At 42.6% G+C, this 18,573-nt stretch overlaps 1 protein-coding gene across 6 annotated transcripts in view; it reads right to left on the minus strand.

Moving 5' to 3' along the window:
- The window catches only part of ida (anaphase promoting complex subunit 5 ida), a 348,644-nt gene that overhangs the window by 192,918 nt on the left and 137,153 nt on the right, over positions 1-18,573 (minus strand). For all 6 annotated transcript variants that reach the window (XM_070093406.1, XM_070093405.1, XM_070093407.1 and 3 more), the window contains one exon: positions 4,271-4,467. In XM_070093406.1, the coding sequence (XP_069949507.1) occupies positions 4,271-4,467 (197 nt within the window). The remainder of the gene's footprint in view (positions 1-4,270; positions 4,468-18,573) is intronic.

Genomic DNA, 18,573 nt, shown 5'->3' on the forward strand with positions numbered 1-18,573 from the left:
ATCATAGAACTGATGAAGAAAAAAAGGTGAGTGGTGCATTGAGGTATATGTGGAGGCAAAAAATGTTTTCTATGGAGGCAAAGAATGGAATGTATGAAAGTATTGTAGCACCAACACTCTTATATGGGTGTGAAGCTTGGGTTGTAAATGCTGCAGCAAGGAGGCAGTTGGAGGCAGTGGAGATGTCCTGTCTAAGGGCAATGTGTGGTGTAAATATTATGCAGAAAATTCGGAGTGTGAAAATTAGGAGAAGGTGTGGAGTTAATAAAAGTATAAGTCAGAGGGCTGAAGAGGGTTTGTTGAGGTGGTTTGGTCATTTAGAGAGAATGGATCAAAGTAGAATGACATGGAGAACGTATAAATCTGTAGGGGAAGGAAGGCGGAGTAGGGGTCGTCCTCGAAAAGGTTGGAGGGAGGGGGTAAAGGAGGTGTTGTGGGCTAGGGGTTTGGACTTCCAGCAAGCATGCGTGAGCGTGTTAGACAGGAGTGAATGGAGATGAATGGTATTTGGGACTTGATGATCTGTTGGAGTGTGAGCAGGGTAATATTTAGTTAAGGGATTCAGGAAAACTGGTTATTTTATATAACCGGACTTGAGTCCTGGAAATGGGAAGTACAATGCCTGAACTCTAAAGGAGGGGTTTGGGATATTGGCAGTTTGGAGGGATATATTGTGTATTTTTTTTTTTTTTTTTTTCAACAAGTCGGCCATCTCCCACTGAGGCAGGGTGACCCAAAAAAGAAAGAAAATCCCCCAAAAAGAAAATACTTTCATCATCATTCAACACTTTCACCACACTCACACATTATCACTATATTTTTATATGTACGTATATACTTCTAAACTGTTGTATTCTGGGCACCTCTACAAAAACAGTGATTATGTGTGAGTGAGGTGAAAGTGTTGAATGATGATGAAAGTATTTTTTTTTGGGGGGGGGGGATTTTCTTTCTTTTTGGGTCACCCTGCCTCGGTGGGAGACGGCCGACTTGTTGAAAAAAAAAAAATAAAAAAAAAAAACATAAAAGTGTCAGTATTAATTTTTGCCACCAGAGATAAACGTCTCCCTTTCTACAATTTCCTCAACACTCCATTTACCTTGTTTCTCTCATCTATTCTATCATTAACCACATCTTTCACGGGCAATAAAGATATATCACACTGGAGGGAAAGCGTACGGAAAAAGTGAATATGCACTATTTAGATACTGTATTTAAGAACTGATGTGCCAACAGATAATCACAGAATAGATAAAAGGAAAGAAGGTAATTGCTTGAGTGTTGAGGAGTCTGTGAAAAAAAAAAGTTTAACAATGGAGGCAAAAATGGGAATGTACTAGAGATAGTGGTACCAACACTTGTTTTGATGTGAGGCATGGACTTTGAATGCCACAGCAGGCAAGGAGGAGGCTGGTGGTGTCAAGATGTTGTGTTTTATATCGAAGTATGGTGTGAATACAATGCACAGAGTAAAGAGTGAAGAGCAGGATAGGTTCACCAAAGGGTATAAATCTTGGCTGGACAAGTCAAAAGAGGAGTGTGAAAGAGGTTTTAGGTGGTAGGGGCTTTAACATTTAGCAGGCATCTGAACACAATAAATCTGAGTAAATGGTGTCAAGTAGTTTTTGGGATTTACTGGGGTTACAGAGTGTGAGCAAGGTAACATTCATAAAAGGATTTGGCTTTTCCATCTTTGCCTCCAGTCTTGAGAGCTGAAGATGGGAAGTACAATGACTGCACTTTGAGAGATGCATGAGGATGTTGTGGTTCTGTGGATCATTACAACTGTCATGTTCATGCTACTTTTGAGGGACAACCAAGATAAGATTGTTAATAAAAGTGTTTTTCTCTGCATTTTTATTATCATTATTACTGTTATTACTATAAGGGGGCAAGAATTCAACACATAGGGTTCATACAGCACATGGAGGATGAGAAGCAATCAGGTTTGATCCAAGGAAAGGGAAGATGGGTTCATTTTTTACATCAAGAGCCCCTAACTGACTCCCTAGCAGAGTTTTTGGGTTGCTGTGCCTTGATGAGACATGGCTAGTGAAGTACAATGGACCCTCAGTTATCAGCTGTAATCTATTCCAGAAGGTCGGCCTAAATCCGACAAGGCCGAAAACCGAAATAATAATAAATACAATTAATCCGTTCCAGACACCCTAAAATATTTACAAAAAATACTATAGTTTTACAGACAGAAAACAATGAGAAATAAATATAAAGCACAAATTTTAATGATAAATGAACATTACATACCTTTATTGAAGACTTGTTGGTGTAATGAAGAAGGTGAGGAGGGGAGAGGGAGCTGGGAATCCCCCTCCATAAGGACTTCGGGTATCAAAACCCTCTCTAGGGTTACTCCCCTTCTTTGTCATTTACTGCCACAATACATTCATTACTTATCTTGAAATATTTGTAGTCTTGATGTAGGGTGAGAGGTGAGCAGTATTTATTTGTAGGAAGTCAGTGTAGGTAGCCGGTAGATGTAGGTACACGTATGTAGCTCCCCTGGGCTACACTACACAGCCATACTGTTACACTACAAAACCATATTATTACATCGACATACCATGTTAACCAAGTTTAATTGTTTCTAACAACTACCTTTAGATGCCATCATAAACAAAGGGAGTAGTAATGAATAATTCATGCTGAGAATTGTAAACAAAATTCTTCCTCCGTAAGCCATGCGTGTTGTAAGAGGCGACTAAAATGCCGGGAGCAAGGGGCTAGTAACCTCTTCTCCTGTATATATTACTAAATGTAAAAGGAGAAACTTTCGTTTTTCCTTTTGGGCCACCCCGCCTCGGTGGGATACGGCTGGTGTGTTGAAAGAAAGAAGAAAGAGGTTGGTAGACAGCAACCGCCCAGGGAGGTACTACCGTCCTGCCAAGTGAGTGTAAAACGAAAGCCTGTAATTGTTTTACATGATGGTAGGATTGCTGGTGTCCTTTTTTCTGTCTCATGAACATGCAAGATTTCAGGTACGTCTTGCTACTTCTACTTACACTTAGGTCACACTACACATACATGTACAAGCACATATATACACACCCCTCTGGGTTTTCTTCTATTTTCTTTCTAGTTCTTATTCTTGTTTATTTCCTCTTATCTCCATGGGGAAGTGGAACAGAATTCTTCCTCCGTAAGCCATGCGTGTTGTAAGAGGCGACTAAAATGCCGGGAGCAAGGGGCTAGTAACCTCTTCTCCTGTATATATTACTAAATGTAAAAGGAGAAACTTTCGTTTTTCCTTTTGGGCCACCCCGCCTCGGTGGGATACGGTCGGTGTGTTGAAAGAAAGAAAGAAAAGAATTGTAAACAAGGAGGTTTTGTGTGCGAGGGGCTTGGACTTCCAGCAGGCATGCGTGAGCGTGTTTGATAGGAGTGAATGGAGACAAATGGTTTTTAATACTTGACGTGCTGTTGGAGTGTGAGCAAAGTAACATTTATGAAGGGATTCAGGGAAACCGGCAGGCCGGACTTGAGTCCTGGAGATGGGAAGTACAGTGCCTGCACTCTGAAGGAGGGGTGTTAATGTTGCAGTTTAAAAACTGTAGTGTAAAGCACCCTTCTGGCAAGACAGTGATGGAGTGAATGATGGTGAAAGTTTTTCTTTTTCGGGCCACCCTGCCTTGGTGGGAATCGGCCGGTGTGATAATAAAAAAATAATAAAAAAATTGTAAACAAACGTGTATACAGGGCGTTGACTGGGCAAGACTCCAGATTCACAGTTTTCTCTAACGCTGAATCAGAGAAAATGTAAAGTTTACCCTCCACCCTCCTCCTTGATTCGCCGGTACTCACCACTCGGTAGCATGTAAACACTGCATGTTCATATGCTATGTTTATATGCTATATGCTATGTAACATGTTTCTTAAATAATTTTGAAGAAAATATCATAGATGGATTAATGAAAATGTCTATATTAACCTAAAATAAGACATTTAATGTGCCCAAGAGTGATTATTATTAAACATATATCACATATAAACATTGCATGTTTTTATATACTATGTAACGTGTTTCTTATAAAATTCTGAAGACAATATCATAGATGGATTAATGAAAATGTTTGTATTTACTTAAAATAAGACATTTAATGTGCTCAAGAGTGATTATTATTATGCGTGCAATATGGCTGATTTCCGAGTTGCCGGCCGAAATCCAGGATAGAATTTCAACAAAAAAAAAAGTGGCCAAAATCCGATTTGGCAAATATCCAGGGGTCCACTGTATATTACTATACTCACTTACCTTTGAAAATTTTGGGGTGGTATTAATGGAGGCTGAACACTTGACTCTGCAGCATCTGTAGAGTTGATGGCCATAACTTCTGCACTGCACAAGGTAAGATCAGCTCCACTGTCATCTTCTCTGGGATCTTCCATCATATCCTCCATCTTCGCATCAGAGTCAGTGTCTTCGGCAGTATTGGATTCTTCTGCATTCATCTAATATATATAAAATATATATAACATACATTTTTTTAATGACCAGGTCATATCCCACTGAGACAAGGTAACCTAAAAAGAAAAACTAAAGTTTCTCTTTTTAAATTTAGTAATGTATACAGAAGGGATTACCAGACCCTTGCTCTTTGCATTTTAGTCATCTCTTATGACACACACAGCTTATTGAGGAAGAATTCTATTCCACTTCCCCATGGAGATAAGAGGGAATACACAAGAACAAGAACTAATAAGAAAACAGAAGAAAACCCAGAGGGGTGTGTACATATATGCTTGTACATGCATGTGCAGTGTGACCTAAGTGTAAGTAGAAGCAGCAAGACATACCTGAAATCTTGCATGTTCATGAGACAAAAAAAAAAAATACACCAGCAATCCTACCATCGTGTAAAACAATTACATACAGGCTTCCATTTTACACTCGCTTGGCAGGACAGTAGTACCTCCCTGGGCAGTTGCTGTCGACCAACCTACTACCTAAGTATAAAATATATCTTTCTTTCAAGATAGTGTCAACAAGTTAAATGCATTTGACAATGAAAAACTGCTCTTTTTCTACCCACCAACGATTTTCACTCATCAAATAGGGTCAGGAGCCGAAGAGCCATACAAACTGGGCCTCCTGTATACCTTATGTAAGCTCCAAGACTTAAATGCAACAATAACTACATATACCGTACCATAATAAAATTATTTATATCATTGTTTCTCTCAGTTGTTTTCAACTTTGAATAAAAATGAACAAAAGTCAAATCAGTTAAAGTAAACAAAGTTATAAAATACAGTTTACATCAGTGGTGAGTCTTGTGAGAATATTTCCTTCTGGTGTGTCAGACTAACTCGTGTGATATGCCACTATGAAGTGACATTGAAAGTAGTTTTGTCTGGAAACCAGATTAGTAATGAGGATGACACTGAGAACACTTACAGTACAGTATAGTAAGGAACACCAGAGAAGAGATGTACAATACATGGAAAAAGCACTATGGCCAACTTACTCTTGATGGAGGAGTAGTCCATAAGATGATGTTAAATGTAGTAGGTTGGTAGACAGCAATCATTCGGGGAGGTACTACCATCCTACCAAGTGAGTGTAAAAAGGAAGTCTGCATTTGTTTTTTATGATGGTAGGATTGCTGGTGTCTTTTTTTTTGTCTCATAAACATGCAAGATTTCAGGTATGTCTTGCTACTTCTACTTACACTTAGGTCACACTACACATACATATAGAAGCATATATATACACACCTCTCTGGGTTTTCTGCTATTTTCTTTCTAGTTCTTGTTCTTGTTTATTTAGTCTCATCTCCATGGGGAAGTGGAACAGAATTCTTCCTCCGTAAGCCATGCATGTTGTAAGAGGCGACTAAAATGCCGGGGGCAAGGGGTTAGTAACCCCTTCTCTTGTATAAATTACTAAATTTAAAAAGAGAAACTTTCGTTTTTCTTTTTGGGCCACCCTGCCTTGGTGGGATACAGCCGGTTTGTTGGAAAAAAAAAAAAAAACATGCAAGATTTCGGGTACTTCTTGCTCCTTCTACTTACACTTAAGTCACACTACACATACATGTACACGTTTATGTATAAACACTCATCTGAGTTTTCTTTGATTTTATCTTAGTAGTTCTTGTTCTTATTGCTTTTCCTTTCATATCCATGCAAAGTGGAATAAGAATCTTTCCTCCATAAGCCATGCATGTTGTAAAAGTCAACTAAAATTCTGGAAACAATGGGCTAGTAACCCCTTTTCCCATATAGCTTACTAAAAAGAAAAAGAAGGCTAGTGCAAGTCTGAGTAGTTGGTGGGGAGGGTTGAAGAGGGTTGGGATAGTTTTAAAAATGCAGTATTAGAATGCGGGGCAGAAGTTTGTGGCTATAGGAGGGTGGGTGGAAGAAAGAGGAATGATTGGTGGAATGATGAAGCAAAGGGTGTGATAAAAGAGAAAAAAGTAGCTTATGAGAGGCTTTTACAAAGCAGAAGTGTTATAAGAAGAGCAGAGTATATGAAAAGAACAAGAAAGGTGAAGAGAGTGGTGAGAGTGCAGGAGAGCAGATGATAGAGTGGGAGAGGCACTGTCAAGAAATTTTGCTGAAAATAAGAAAAATTTTTGGAGATAAACAAGTTAAGAAAGCCTAGGGAATAACTAGATTTATCAGTTAAAAACAAAGTAGGGGAGTTAGGTGATGGGGAACTGGAGGTATTGGGTAGATGGCAGGAATATTTTGAGGAACTTTTAAATGTCGATGAAGAAAGGGAGGCGGTAATTTCATGCACTGGCCAGGGAGGTGTAACATCTTTTAGGAGTGCAGAAGAGCAGGATGTGAGTGTGCAGGAGGTGCATGAGGCATTACATAGAATGAAAGGGGGTAAAGCAGCTGGAACTGACAGGATCATGACAGAAATGTTAAAAGCTAGGGGGGGATATAGTGGTGGAGTGGTTGGTATTGTTGTTTAATGAATGTATGAAAGAGGGGAAGGTACCTAGGGACTGGCAGAGAGCATGTATAGTTCCTTTATATAAAGGGAAGGGGGACAAAAGAGATTGTAAAAATTATAGAGGAATAAGTTTACTGAGTATACCAGGTAAAGTGTATGGTAGCATTATTATTGAAAGAATTAGGGGTAAGATTGCAGATGAGCAAGGAGGCTTTAGAGTGGGTAGAGGATGTGTAGATCAAGTGTTTACACTGAAGCATACATGTGAACAGTTACGAGCAGCTCCCAACTCAAACAATTATGTAAGTGTACTTTTATAAGTGCTTTACTAAGTGCATTTTTCGGGGTCTGAAATGAATTAATCTAATTTTCATTATTCCTTATGGCCACAAATTCAGTTGGCATCGGCACTTGAACTGCCTTCTGGAACAAATTAAGCTTATAACTCAAGGAACCATTGTATTTAGATAAACATAGGGAAACTTTCATTGACTTTGTGGATTTAGAAAAGGCATATGATAGAGTGGATAGGGGAGCAATGTGGCAGATGTTGTAAGTGTATGGAATAGGTAGTAAGTTATTAAATGCTTTAAAGAGTTTTTATGAGGATAGTGAGGCTCAGGTTAGGGTGTGTAGGAGAGAGGGAGATTACTTCCCAGTAACAGTACATCTTAGACAGGGATGTGTAATGTCACCATGGTTGTTTAATATATTTAAAGATGGGGTTGTAAAAGAAGTAAATGCTAGGGTGTTGGGGAGAGGGGTGGGATTAAATTATGGAGAATCAAATACAAAATGCGAGTTGACACAGTTACTTTTTGCTCAAGATACTGTGCATAAGGGAGATTCTAAAAGAAAGTTGCAAAGGTTAGTGGACGAGTTTGGGAGGGTGTGTAATGGTAGGAAGCTGAAAGTGAACATAGATAAGAGCAAGGCAATGAGGGTATCAAACGATTTAGATAAAGAAAAATTGGATATCACATTGGAGAGAGGAAGTATGAAAGAAGTGAATGTTTTCAGATATTTGGGAGTTGACTTGTCAGTGGATGGGTTTATGAAGGATGAGGTTAACCATAGAACTGATGAAGGAAAAAAGGTGAGTGGTGCACTGAGGTACCTGTGGAGACAAAAAAAACGTTATCCATGGAGACAAAGAAGGGAATGTACAAGAGTATAGTGGTGCTAACACTCTTATATGGGTGAAGCTTGGGTTGCAAATGCTGCAGCGAGGAGGCAGCTGGAAGCAGTGAAGATGACCTGTCTACAGGCAATGTGTGGTGTAAATATTATGCAGAGAATTCAGTGTGTGGAAATTAGAAGGGCTGAAGAGGGGCTGTTGTGGTGGTTTGTTCATTTCAAGAGAATGGATCAAAGAATGACTTGGAGAGCATATAAATCTGTATGGGAAGGAAGGCAGAGTAAGGGTCATCCTTGAAAAGGCTGGAGGGAGCGGGTAAAAGAGGTTTTGTGGGCGAGGGGCTTGGACTTCCAGCAAGCATGTGTGAGCATGTTAGATAGGAGTGAATGGAGATGAATGGTTTCTAGGACATGACAAGCTGTTGGAGTGTGAGCAGGGTAATATTTTGTGAAGTGATTCAGGGAAACTGGTTAGCCGGATTTGAGTCCTGGAAATGGGAAGTACAGTGGTCCCTCGTTTTTCGTAGTTAATCCGTTCCTGGAGTTGCTACTATTATCGAAATCTACGATTTGCGAATCAATTTTCCCCTAAGAAATAACGTAAATACAACTAATCCGTTCCTGACACCCAGAAGTATTAAAACAAAAAAATTTTTTACATGAAATATAGATGTAGTACATAAACAATACAATGGGAAATGATGACTGAAACATTAACAGCATAACACTTACCTTTATTGGAGATTCTTCTTAGTGTATGGGAGACTTGAGGAGGAGAGAGATTGGATTGTTTACAGTTTGGAAGGGAAATCCCCTTCCAGCAACACCTCAGGTACCAATTACTTTTCTGGGGTTGCTTCTCTTCTCTGTTTCTTAATGCCACTAGGACCACCTTGAGAGTCACTGGAGTCCTGTCTCGCAAAATAACTGTGGAAAGAGTTCTGTTTCTGGCATCTCTTTAACACTTCCCTAAAATGGCCCAAGACTTTGTCACTGTACATGTTGCCAACATGGCTTGCAACAACCTTGTCAGGGTGATGTTTTTCCATAAAGCTTTCCATCTTACCCCACATAGCAAAAATCTCTTTAATTTCTGAAGAAGGCACCTTCTTCCATCTCTCTTCCTCCTCCTCTGCAGCAAGATTCTGAGCTGCGATCTGTTGCTCTTCCTGCTGAAGCTCTTGCAGCTCCTCAGTGGTGAGCTCTTCGTTGTGGTCTTCCACCAACTCTTCCACATCCTCCAAACTCACATCCAACCCCATGGAACTCCCCAGTGCCACAATTGATTTAACAACAGACATAGGCTCATCAGGGTCAGTCCCAAACCCTTCAAAATCCCTCTTGTCGACACAATCTGGCCACAATTTTCTCCAAGCAGAGTTCAAAGTCCTGGTAGTCACTTCCTCCCAAGCCATACCTATAAGGGTTATGCAATGGAGGATGCTGAAGTGTTCTCTCCAAAATTCCCTTAGGGTCAAGTGAGTGTCTGTGGTCACAGTCAAGCACCTGTGAAACATTGCTTTGGTGTAGAGTTTTTTAAAGTTTGCAATGACCTGCTGGTCCATGGGCTGGAGGAGAGGAGTGGTATTCGGGGGCAAGAACTTTACTGTGATGAACCCAAACTCCTCAAAAATTAGGTCATCCAAGTTTGGAGGATGAGCAGGTGCATTGTCCATTAATAGCAGGCACTTGAGATCCAATTTCTTTTCCAGGAGGTAATTCTTTACACTAGGGCTAAACACTTCATTGAACCACTCAACGAAAATTTCCCTCGTGACCCATGCCTTACTATTAGATTTCCAAAACACACACAATTTACTCTTCATAACATTGTTTTTCCTGAACACTCTGGGATTTTCAGAATGGTACACTAGTAATGGCTTCACTTTGAAATCCTCACTAGCATTAGCACAGAACACGAGCATCAGCCTGTCTTTCATAGGCTTGTGTCCTGGCATTGCCTTTTCCTCCTGTGTAGTGAAGGTCCTCTTTGGCATTTTCTTCCAAAAGAGGCCTGTTTCGTCACAATTGAACACTTGTTCAGGTTTCAGTCCTTCATCCTCTATGTACTCCTTGAATTCATGCACATATTTTTCAGCCGCCTTGTGGTCCGAACTGGCAACCTCACCATGCCTTACCACACTGTGCATGCCAGTACGGTTCTTAAATCTCTCAAACCAACCTTTGCTGGCCTTAAATTCACTCGTATCACCACTATTTGCAGGCAATTTCTTTACCAAATCTTCATGCAACTGCCTAGCCTTTTCACAAATAATCGAAGTCATAAGAGTATCTCCTGCTAATTGTTTCTCATTTATCCACACCAATAATAACTTCTCAACCTCTTCGAGTACTGGTGATCTCATTTTTGTCAGCATAGTTACTCCCTTTGCAACAACAGCATCCTTGATTTCCTTTTTCTTGGCCACTATGGAACATAAGGTTGTGTAGGGTTTCTTATACATCCTGGCCAGTTCGGCCGCACTTGTGCCACTTTCATATTGTTCAATGATGTTTTTCTTAAATTCAACCATATTTCTCACCTTCTTTACCACAGGCTTGGCACTAGGAGCTTTCTTTGGAGCCATGGTAGCTTATTTAGTACAGTGGACCCCCGGTTAACAATATTTTTTCACTCCATAAGTATGTTCAGGTGCCAGTACTGACCGAATTTATTCCCATAAGGAATATTGTGAAGTAGATTATTCCTTTCAGACCCCCAAACATACACATACAAACGCACTTACATAAATACACTTACATAATTGGTCGCATTCGGAGGTAATCATTATGCGGGGGTCCACTGTACTTGCAAGCACTAAAATGAGTGGAATATTATGAAATATTTCGTAGGAGCACGTGAGGGGACCTTTGCTCACTGGTAAATAATGCCAGACTAGCTGGGTAGGGAGGCCGCCCCGGCTCACACCGTGCGTACGTATCCCGGATGCACTACTATTCGGGAGTCAACCTATGATTAGCGAGCCCATGTTTATATGAAAATATCTCTATGATTTCCGAAATCTATGATTCCCGAGAACTACGAAAAGAGAGGGACCACTGTACAATGCCTGTACTTTAACCCTTTGAGGGTCGACAGGCCCTCTCCGAAACTCGTTCTCAGGGTCGGCCAAATTTCAAAAAAAAAAAAAAATTATTTTTTCTTATGAAAAAATAGAGTTTTTTTTTCTAAACATTATAGGATAAACAAAAAAAATTTACCATCAATACTTACGGAGATATGGATGCATGAAGTTTGCAGAAAATGAGCCGCGTATGGCAACAGCGGCGACTGCCGCTCACCCGGTAAACTTTAGTTTACTTGTATTTGAAGGTTTGTTGTTTTTTTCACTATTTTATTTTTTCACATAACTTATGTGGCCTATGAGACCAAAGTAAGGTGCAATGTACATATATACACTCGTTGTATACAACACAATAAGCACACAAACATAATTATCAATATATTGTTTACAAAACTTGTTTACAAAAACAAACAATACAAAACATTGTTTATTATTATTGTTCTATAATATATATACCAATATACAGTCACTGAACATATTCCTATTAGTTCTGCAGCTTGTGGAACTCTGAAACATGGTGTCATACACAATCGTGTTTTATCTTTCTCCCTCATTCTATCTCTTTCAATCTGTCTCTTTCTTTCTATCTGTCTATCTATCTCTGTCTCACAGGTACACATAAATACAAGTATACATAGTATAAATTACCTAGGATAACCCAAGAAATCCAGACAAAGTGCTATACTCTGCTTGAAGATGTGAGTAAAAGTGATGACACAGTCTTGTGGCTCTCTGAGACAGAGAGCTAGACGGATAGACAGATAGACAGGGAGCTTGACAGACAGACAAATAGACAGACAGAAATGTTAGTGTACCAGTACCAGTGTACTAGTGTTCCACCCTCCTCCTCCTCTTCTTCCTCTTCCTCCTCTTCCCTCTACTCTTCCTCCTCTTCCCCCTACTCTTCCTCATACTCTTCCTCTTCCTCCTACTCTTCCTCTTCCTCCTCCTCCTCTTCCTCCTCCTCCTCCTCTTCCTCCTACTCTTCCTCTTCCTCCTACTCTTCCTCCTCCTCCTCCTCCTCCTCCTCTTCTTCCTCTTCCCCCTACTATTCCTCTTCCTCCTCCTCTTCCTCTTATTCATCTTCCTCCTACTCTTCCTCTTCCTCCTCCTCCTCTTCCTCCTCCTCCTCTTCTTCCTCTTCCCCCTACTCTTCCTCCTCCTTCTCCTCCTCCTCCATAGTGTAAATTACCAGGAGTCGGCAGCTGTCAAAATGACATACTGTCTCATTACTCACTCCCCCCTCCCGCCTGTCAAAACAATGGGGTCGGATGCTGCTTCCCTTCCTCCATTCTATCTAATTATCTTTCTCCCTCATTCTATCTGTCTTTTTATCTCTGTCTCACAGGTACACATAAATACAAGTATACATAGTATAAATTACCTAGGATAAGCCAAGAAACCCAGACAAAGTGCTATACTCTGCTTGAAGATGTGAGTAAAAGTGATGACACAGTCTTGTGGCTCTCTGAGACAGAGAGCTAGACGGATAGACAGGGAGCTAGACGGATAGACAGGGAGCTTGACAGACAGGCAAATAGACAGACAGAAATGTTAGTATACCAGCAAAAACAAAGGGAGGGAGATGTTTATCTCATCTTTTGGCATCAGCTCTACCCTCATTTACCCTCATCAAACGTCAGCACTTATCAGATGTTATCTCCCCTTATCTTGTTACTGTCATGGGTGAACATTTATTATTACCTATTATTATTATTATGTATTATTATTATGTATTATTATTATTATGTATTATTATTATTATGTATTATTGTTATCATTACGTATTCTTCTTCTTCCTCCTCCTCCTCTTCTTCTTCCTCCTCCTCTTCTTCCTCCTCCTCCTCCTCTTCCTCCTCCTCTTCTTCTTCCTCCTCCTCCTCCTCCTCTGCCTCCTCCTCCTCTTGCCTCCTCCTCCTCTTGCCTCCTCCTCCTCTTGCCTCCTCCTCCTCTGCCTCCTCCTCCTCCTCTGCCTCCTCCTCCTCCTCCATTCTTGGAACAAGTTTGAAGAGCTTGTAGTTCATAATCACTATCACTATCATCACCAATGCTCACATCTGAGTCTGGGATTTTGGAAAATAGGAGTTTCCTCTTTGATTCTGGTACAACTGAACGTGAACAAGATGGCCCAGCACCAGAGGTGGAAGGCTGTGGGTTGTCTGGGTTTTCCTCACTATTACCCATATTATGGTCATTAGTTTCGGTCAAAACCTCACCAGAACCTTGAAACTCATCTTCACTGTCACTTCCATCTGTATTAGAACTGTCACTGGGGAACAAAAGTGTCCCAATTCGCCGAGGAGTGAGGAACTTCTTACCACAGGGCACGGTGGAAATTGTGTACTATGATGGCATTCCCACAATGCACCACTGGGTCCCAGATTTTTTTCCTACTGCGCACACCCACCACACAGACCCATTCTCTCACATTTAGGCTTATCAGCCTTTTCCTGTGAGATTTGAGGCCGCTAGAATTTATGCGTACTAGTACGACAAAAACCCCTACACCCCTACGCGTAAGACGTACTAGTACGACCAAAACCCTCAAAGGGTTAAAGGAGGAGTTTGGGATATTGGCAGCTTGGAGGGACTTTTAAACTGTCGTATCTGAGAGCCTCTACAAAGACAGTGATTATGTATGAATGAGGTGAAAGTGTTGAATGATGATGAAAGTATTTTTCTTTTTGGGGATTTTCTTTCTTTTTGGGTCACCCTGTCTCGGTGGGAGACGACCGACATGTTGAAAAAAAAAACATCAAATATAGCCATACCTCTCTAAATATTATTTTATTTTATTTTTTTTATTATCACACCGGCCGATTCCCACCAAGGCAGGGTGGCCCGAAAAAGAAAAACTTTCACCATCATTCACTCCATCACTGTCTTGCCAGAAGGGTGCTTTACACTACAGTTTTTAAACTGCAATATTAACACCCCTCCTTCAGAGTGCAGGCACTCATTAATATTTACATTCAAACAGAAGAATGTGTTAAAATAAGAAAAAATTGGGTATGGGAATGCCATGAGCATAATTTGAATGATCAGTGGTGGTTCATGCTGGTACACGGTACCATATGGTACAGGGTACCATATGGCACAGGGTACCATATGGTACAGGGTACCATATGGCACAGGGTACCATATGGTACAGGGTACCATATGGTACAGGGTACCATATGGTACAGGGTACCATATGGTACAGGGTACCATACAGTACAGGACACCATATGGTACAGATACAGGGATAACTATGGAAATAAAGTCACCCTGACTTTTTTGGGTTATCCTAGGAATTTATACATATGCTGCTATGTATGATAATCTATGTAATTGTATTTCTGTACACCTGAGTAAACTTACTCAAGTGCATGTGGCATCATAAGTAAATTTATTTAGTTATACACAAATAAAATTACATAGAATATCATACTTAGCAGCATATGTTTGGAGAACCTAGAATAACCCAAAAAAGTCAGACAGACTTGTTTCCATTAGGGTCTCTGTACCCTGTACCATATGGTATAATGTACCATATGGTACAATGTACTATATGGTACATTGTACCATATGGTACCACTCTACCATACGATACCATTGTACCATATACCATTGTATGACATGGCACCATTGTACATTATGGTACCATTGTACCATATGGCACAATGGTACCATATGGTTCAAAACCATAGAATTCATCTTCAGCTCCACTTCCATCAGTCTTAGAACTGTAAGTTGTGAAGAGGAGAGTCAGAATTCGCCCGGAGAGTGAGTGGGGAGTGAGAGCTTTCTTGCCGCCAGGCACAATGAACAAAGCTAGTACTTTGCCGGAGTTCCCACAATGCCATGCGGGCGTCCAGATTTTTTCTATGGTGTGCACACTGACCACCCAGACCCATTCTCTCAGATGTAGGCCTACCAGCCTTCTCTCGCTAAATTTGACGCCGCTAGAATTTTGGCGTAGATCTACAGTTTGGACCCTGAATGTAAAGCCGTAGATCTACGGGACGGACCCTGAAAGGGTTAAAGACCCAATGGAAATAAGTTAGACAGTCCTCGATGACTCACTGACTTTCTTGGGTTATCCTTGGTGGCTAACCCTCTGGGGTTAACTGTTTCTCGTTAACTGTTTCTCATTAAGCCACACCTACAACAGTCTCTCCACATCTTCGAGTAGTACAGCTGACGGTGGCGCAGCAGCAACTGACCGTGGTACAATAGTATTTCGATAGCATTTCTCACCCTTTTTACCACAGGGTTGGCACTAGAAGCTTTCTTTGGGCCCATGGTGGTTTATTTAGCAGTTACAAGCACTATAAACAATGGAATAATACAAAATGTATCAAATGTATGCATGAAACCAGCCACCCTGGCTTGTAAACAATGACGGCAGGGCAGCCGAGGTGCTCAGGCTGGACGGACAGGTTCAGGATGAATCATGTTGGGCGAGTTTTTTATCGTTAGCCAGGCCAAAATTTTTATGCTCAAATGCTTCGTTGGGCATATTTAACGTTATGCGATGAGTTCGTTAGCTGAGGGTCCACTTTATAGTCTTACTCTTGTTATCTGTAATTCCCCCTTAATTTACATATACACTCACCCAAATGACTGTAAACATAAAATTCCTAACAGTGTGGAACCCTGAATATCGGCTGCTGTGTTTATTGGCTGAATTGTATTTAGGCCAGTTTTGGGGACAAAATTTTACTTTGTATTTTGGCTGGTACCTCATAAATTGGCTGCATTAGACACATGAGCCCACCTCCCGCCGGGATGCTGGGCGTAGGTGAGTCAGTCTCCCAGTGTCTCTTGGAGGATGAGCATATACTCTGTGCATTCATCCAAACATAACCTTAAAATCCATTGGTTTTTGTGCTTGTTTATTAAGCGTGACTGTGAAATAAGCCACCATGGGCTCAAAGAAAGTTCCTAGTGCCAGCCCTTTGGTAAAGAAAGTGAGAAACAAGTTAGAATTAAAGAAAGAAATTGTAGAAAAATACGAGAGTGGTATGCATGTGCTCCAGCTTGCCAGGATGTATGGCCAAAACAAATCAACAATCACTTCTATCCTGGCAAAGAAAACAAATCAAGGAAGCTGATGTGGCAAAAGGCATAAACATGTTAATGAAAAAGAGATCACAAACAATGGAAGATGTGGAGAGAGGCAGGGAGTGTAGCAGGCATGGAGGGAGTGTAGCAGGCATGGAGGGAGTGTAGCAGGGAGGCAGGGAGTGTAGCAGGGAAACACGGAGTGTAGGATGGAGGGAGGGAGTGTAGCAGGGAAACAGAGTGTGGAAGGGAGGCAGGGAGTGTAGCAGACAGGCAGGGAGTGTAGCAGGCAGGCAGGGAGTGTAGCAGGCATGCAGGGAGTGTAGCAGGCATGCAGGGAGTGTAGCAGGCATGCAGGGAGTGTAGCAGGCATGCAGGGAGTGTAGCAGGGAAACAGGGAGTGTGGAATAGACCCTAAGGAGCGAAGCAGGCAGGCAGGGAGTGAAGCAGGCATGCAGGGAGTGTAGCAGGGAAACAGGGAGAGTGGAAGGGAGGCTTGGAGTGTAGCAGGCAGGCAGGGAGGGTAGCAGGCATGAAGGGAATGTAGTAGGCATGCAGGGAGTGTAGCAGGCACGCAGGGAGTATGGGAGGCAGAGAGTGTAGCAGGCAGGCGGGGAGTGTAGCAGGCATGCAGGGAGTGTAGCAGGGAAATAGGGAGAGTAGAAGGGAGGCTTGGAGAGCAGCAGGCATGCAGGGAGTGTAGCAGGGAAACAGAGAGTGTAGCATGGAGGGAGTGTAGTAGGGAAACAGGGAGTGTGGAAGGGAGGCAGGGAGTGTAGCAGGCATGCAGGGAGTGTAGCAGGCATGCAGGGAGTGTAGCATGGAGGGAGGGAGTGTAGCAGGGAAACAGGGTGTGTGGAAGGGAGGCAGGGAGTGTGGAAGGGAGGCAGGGAGTGTAGCAGGCAGGCAGGGAGAGTAGCAGGCATGCAGGGAATGTAGCAGGGAAACAGGGAGTGTGAATGGAGGGAGGGAGTGAAGCAGGCATGCAGGGAGTGTAGCAGGGAAACAAGGAGTGTAGCAGGGAGGGAGTGTAGTAGGGAAACAGGGAGTGTGGAAGGGAGGCAGGGAGTGTAGCAGGCATGCAGGGAGTGTAGCATGGAGGGAGGGAGTGTAGCAGGGAAACATGGAGTGTGGAAGGGAGGCAGGAGTGTAGCAGGCAGGCAGGGAGTGTAGCAGGCAGGCAGGGAGAGTAGCAGGCATGCAGGGAATGTAGCAGGGAAACAGGGAGTGTGGAATGGAGGGAGTGTAGCAGGCAGGCAGGGAGTGAAGCAGGCATGCAGGGAGTGTAGCAGGGAAACAGGGAGAGTGGAAGGATGGCAGGGAGTGCAGCAGGCAGGCAGGGTGTAGCAGGCAGGCATTGAGGGTAGCAGGCATGCAGGGAGTGCAGCAGGGAAACAGGGAATGTGGAATGGAGGCATGAAGTGTAGCAGGCATGCAGGGAGTGTAGCAGCCATGCAGGGAGTGTAGCAGCCATGCAGGGAATGTAGTAGGCATGCGGGGAGTGTGGAAGGGAGGCAGAGAGTGTAGCAGGCATGCAGGGAGTGTAGCAGCCATGCAGGGAGTGTAGCAGCCATGCAGGGAGTGTAGCAGCCATGCAGGGAATGTAGTAGGCATGCGGGGAGTGTGGAAGGGAGGCAGAGAGTGTAGCAGGCATGCAGGGAGTGTAGCAGCCATGCAGGGAGTGTAGCAGGCATGCGGGGAGTGTGGAAGGGAGGCAGAGAGTGTAGCAGGCAGGTGGGGAGTAGAGCAGGCATGCAGGGAGTGTAGCAGGGAAACAGGGAGAGTAGAAGGGAGGCAGGGAGTGTAGCAGGGAAACAGGGAGTGTAGCATGGAGGGAGGGAGTGTAGCAGGGAGGCAGGGAGTGTAGCAGGGAAACAGGGAGTGTGGAAGGGAGGCAGGGAGTGTAGCAGGCATGCAGGGAGTGTAGCAGGGAAACAGGGTGTGTGGAAGGGAGGCAGGAAGTGTAGCAGGCATGCAGGGAGTGTAGCAGGGAAACAGGGAAAATAAAAGGGAGGCTTGGAGTGTAGCAGGGAAACAGGGAGAGTGGAAGGGAGGCTTGGAGTGTAGCAGGCAGGCAGGGAGCATAGCAGGCATGCAGGGAATGTAGCAGGCAGAGAGGGAAGTAACCCCAGAGACAGCTTTGATACCTGAAGTCCTTATGGAGAGGGATTTCCCTTCCAAACAATAATCAGTCCTCCCTCTCTCCTCCTCCCTGTCTTCCATAAGCCAACAAGAGTCTTCAATAAAGATATGTAATAGTGATTTAAATGTTCATTTATTTATTTTATTTAGTTCTCATTGTTTTGTGTATGTAAAACTATAATTAATCTTTAAAAAATGTATTTTTTGTTAATTTTTTGGATGTCTGGAACGGATTAATTG

Source organism: Cherax quadricarinatus, chromosome 42, assembly GCF_038502225.1.
Source record: "Cherax quadricarinatus isolate ZL_2023a chromosome 42, ASM3850222v1, whole genome shotgun sequence".
Taxonomy (NCBI): domain Eukaryota; kingdom Metazoa; phylum Arthropoda; class Malacostraca; order Decapoda; family Parastacidae; genus Cherax; species Cherax quadricarinatus.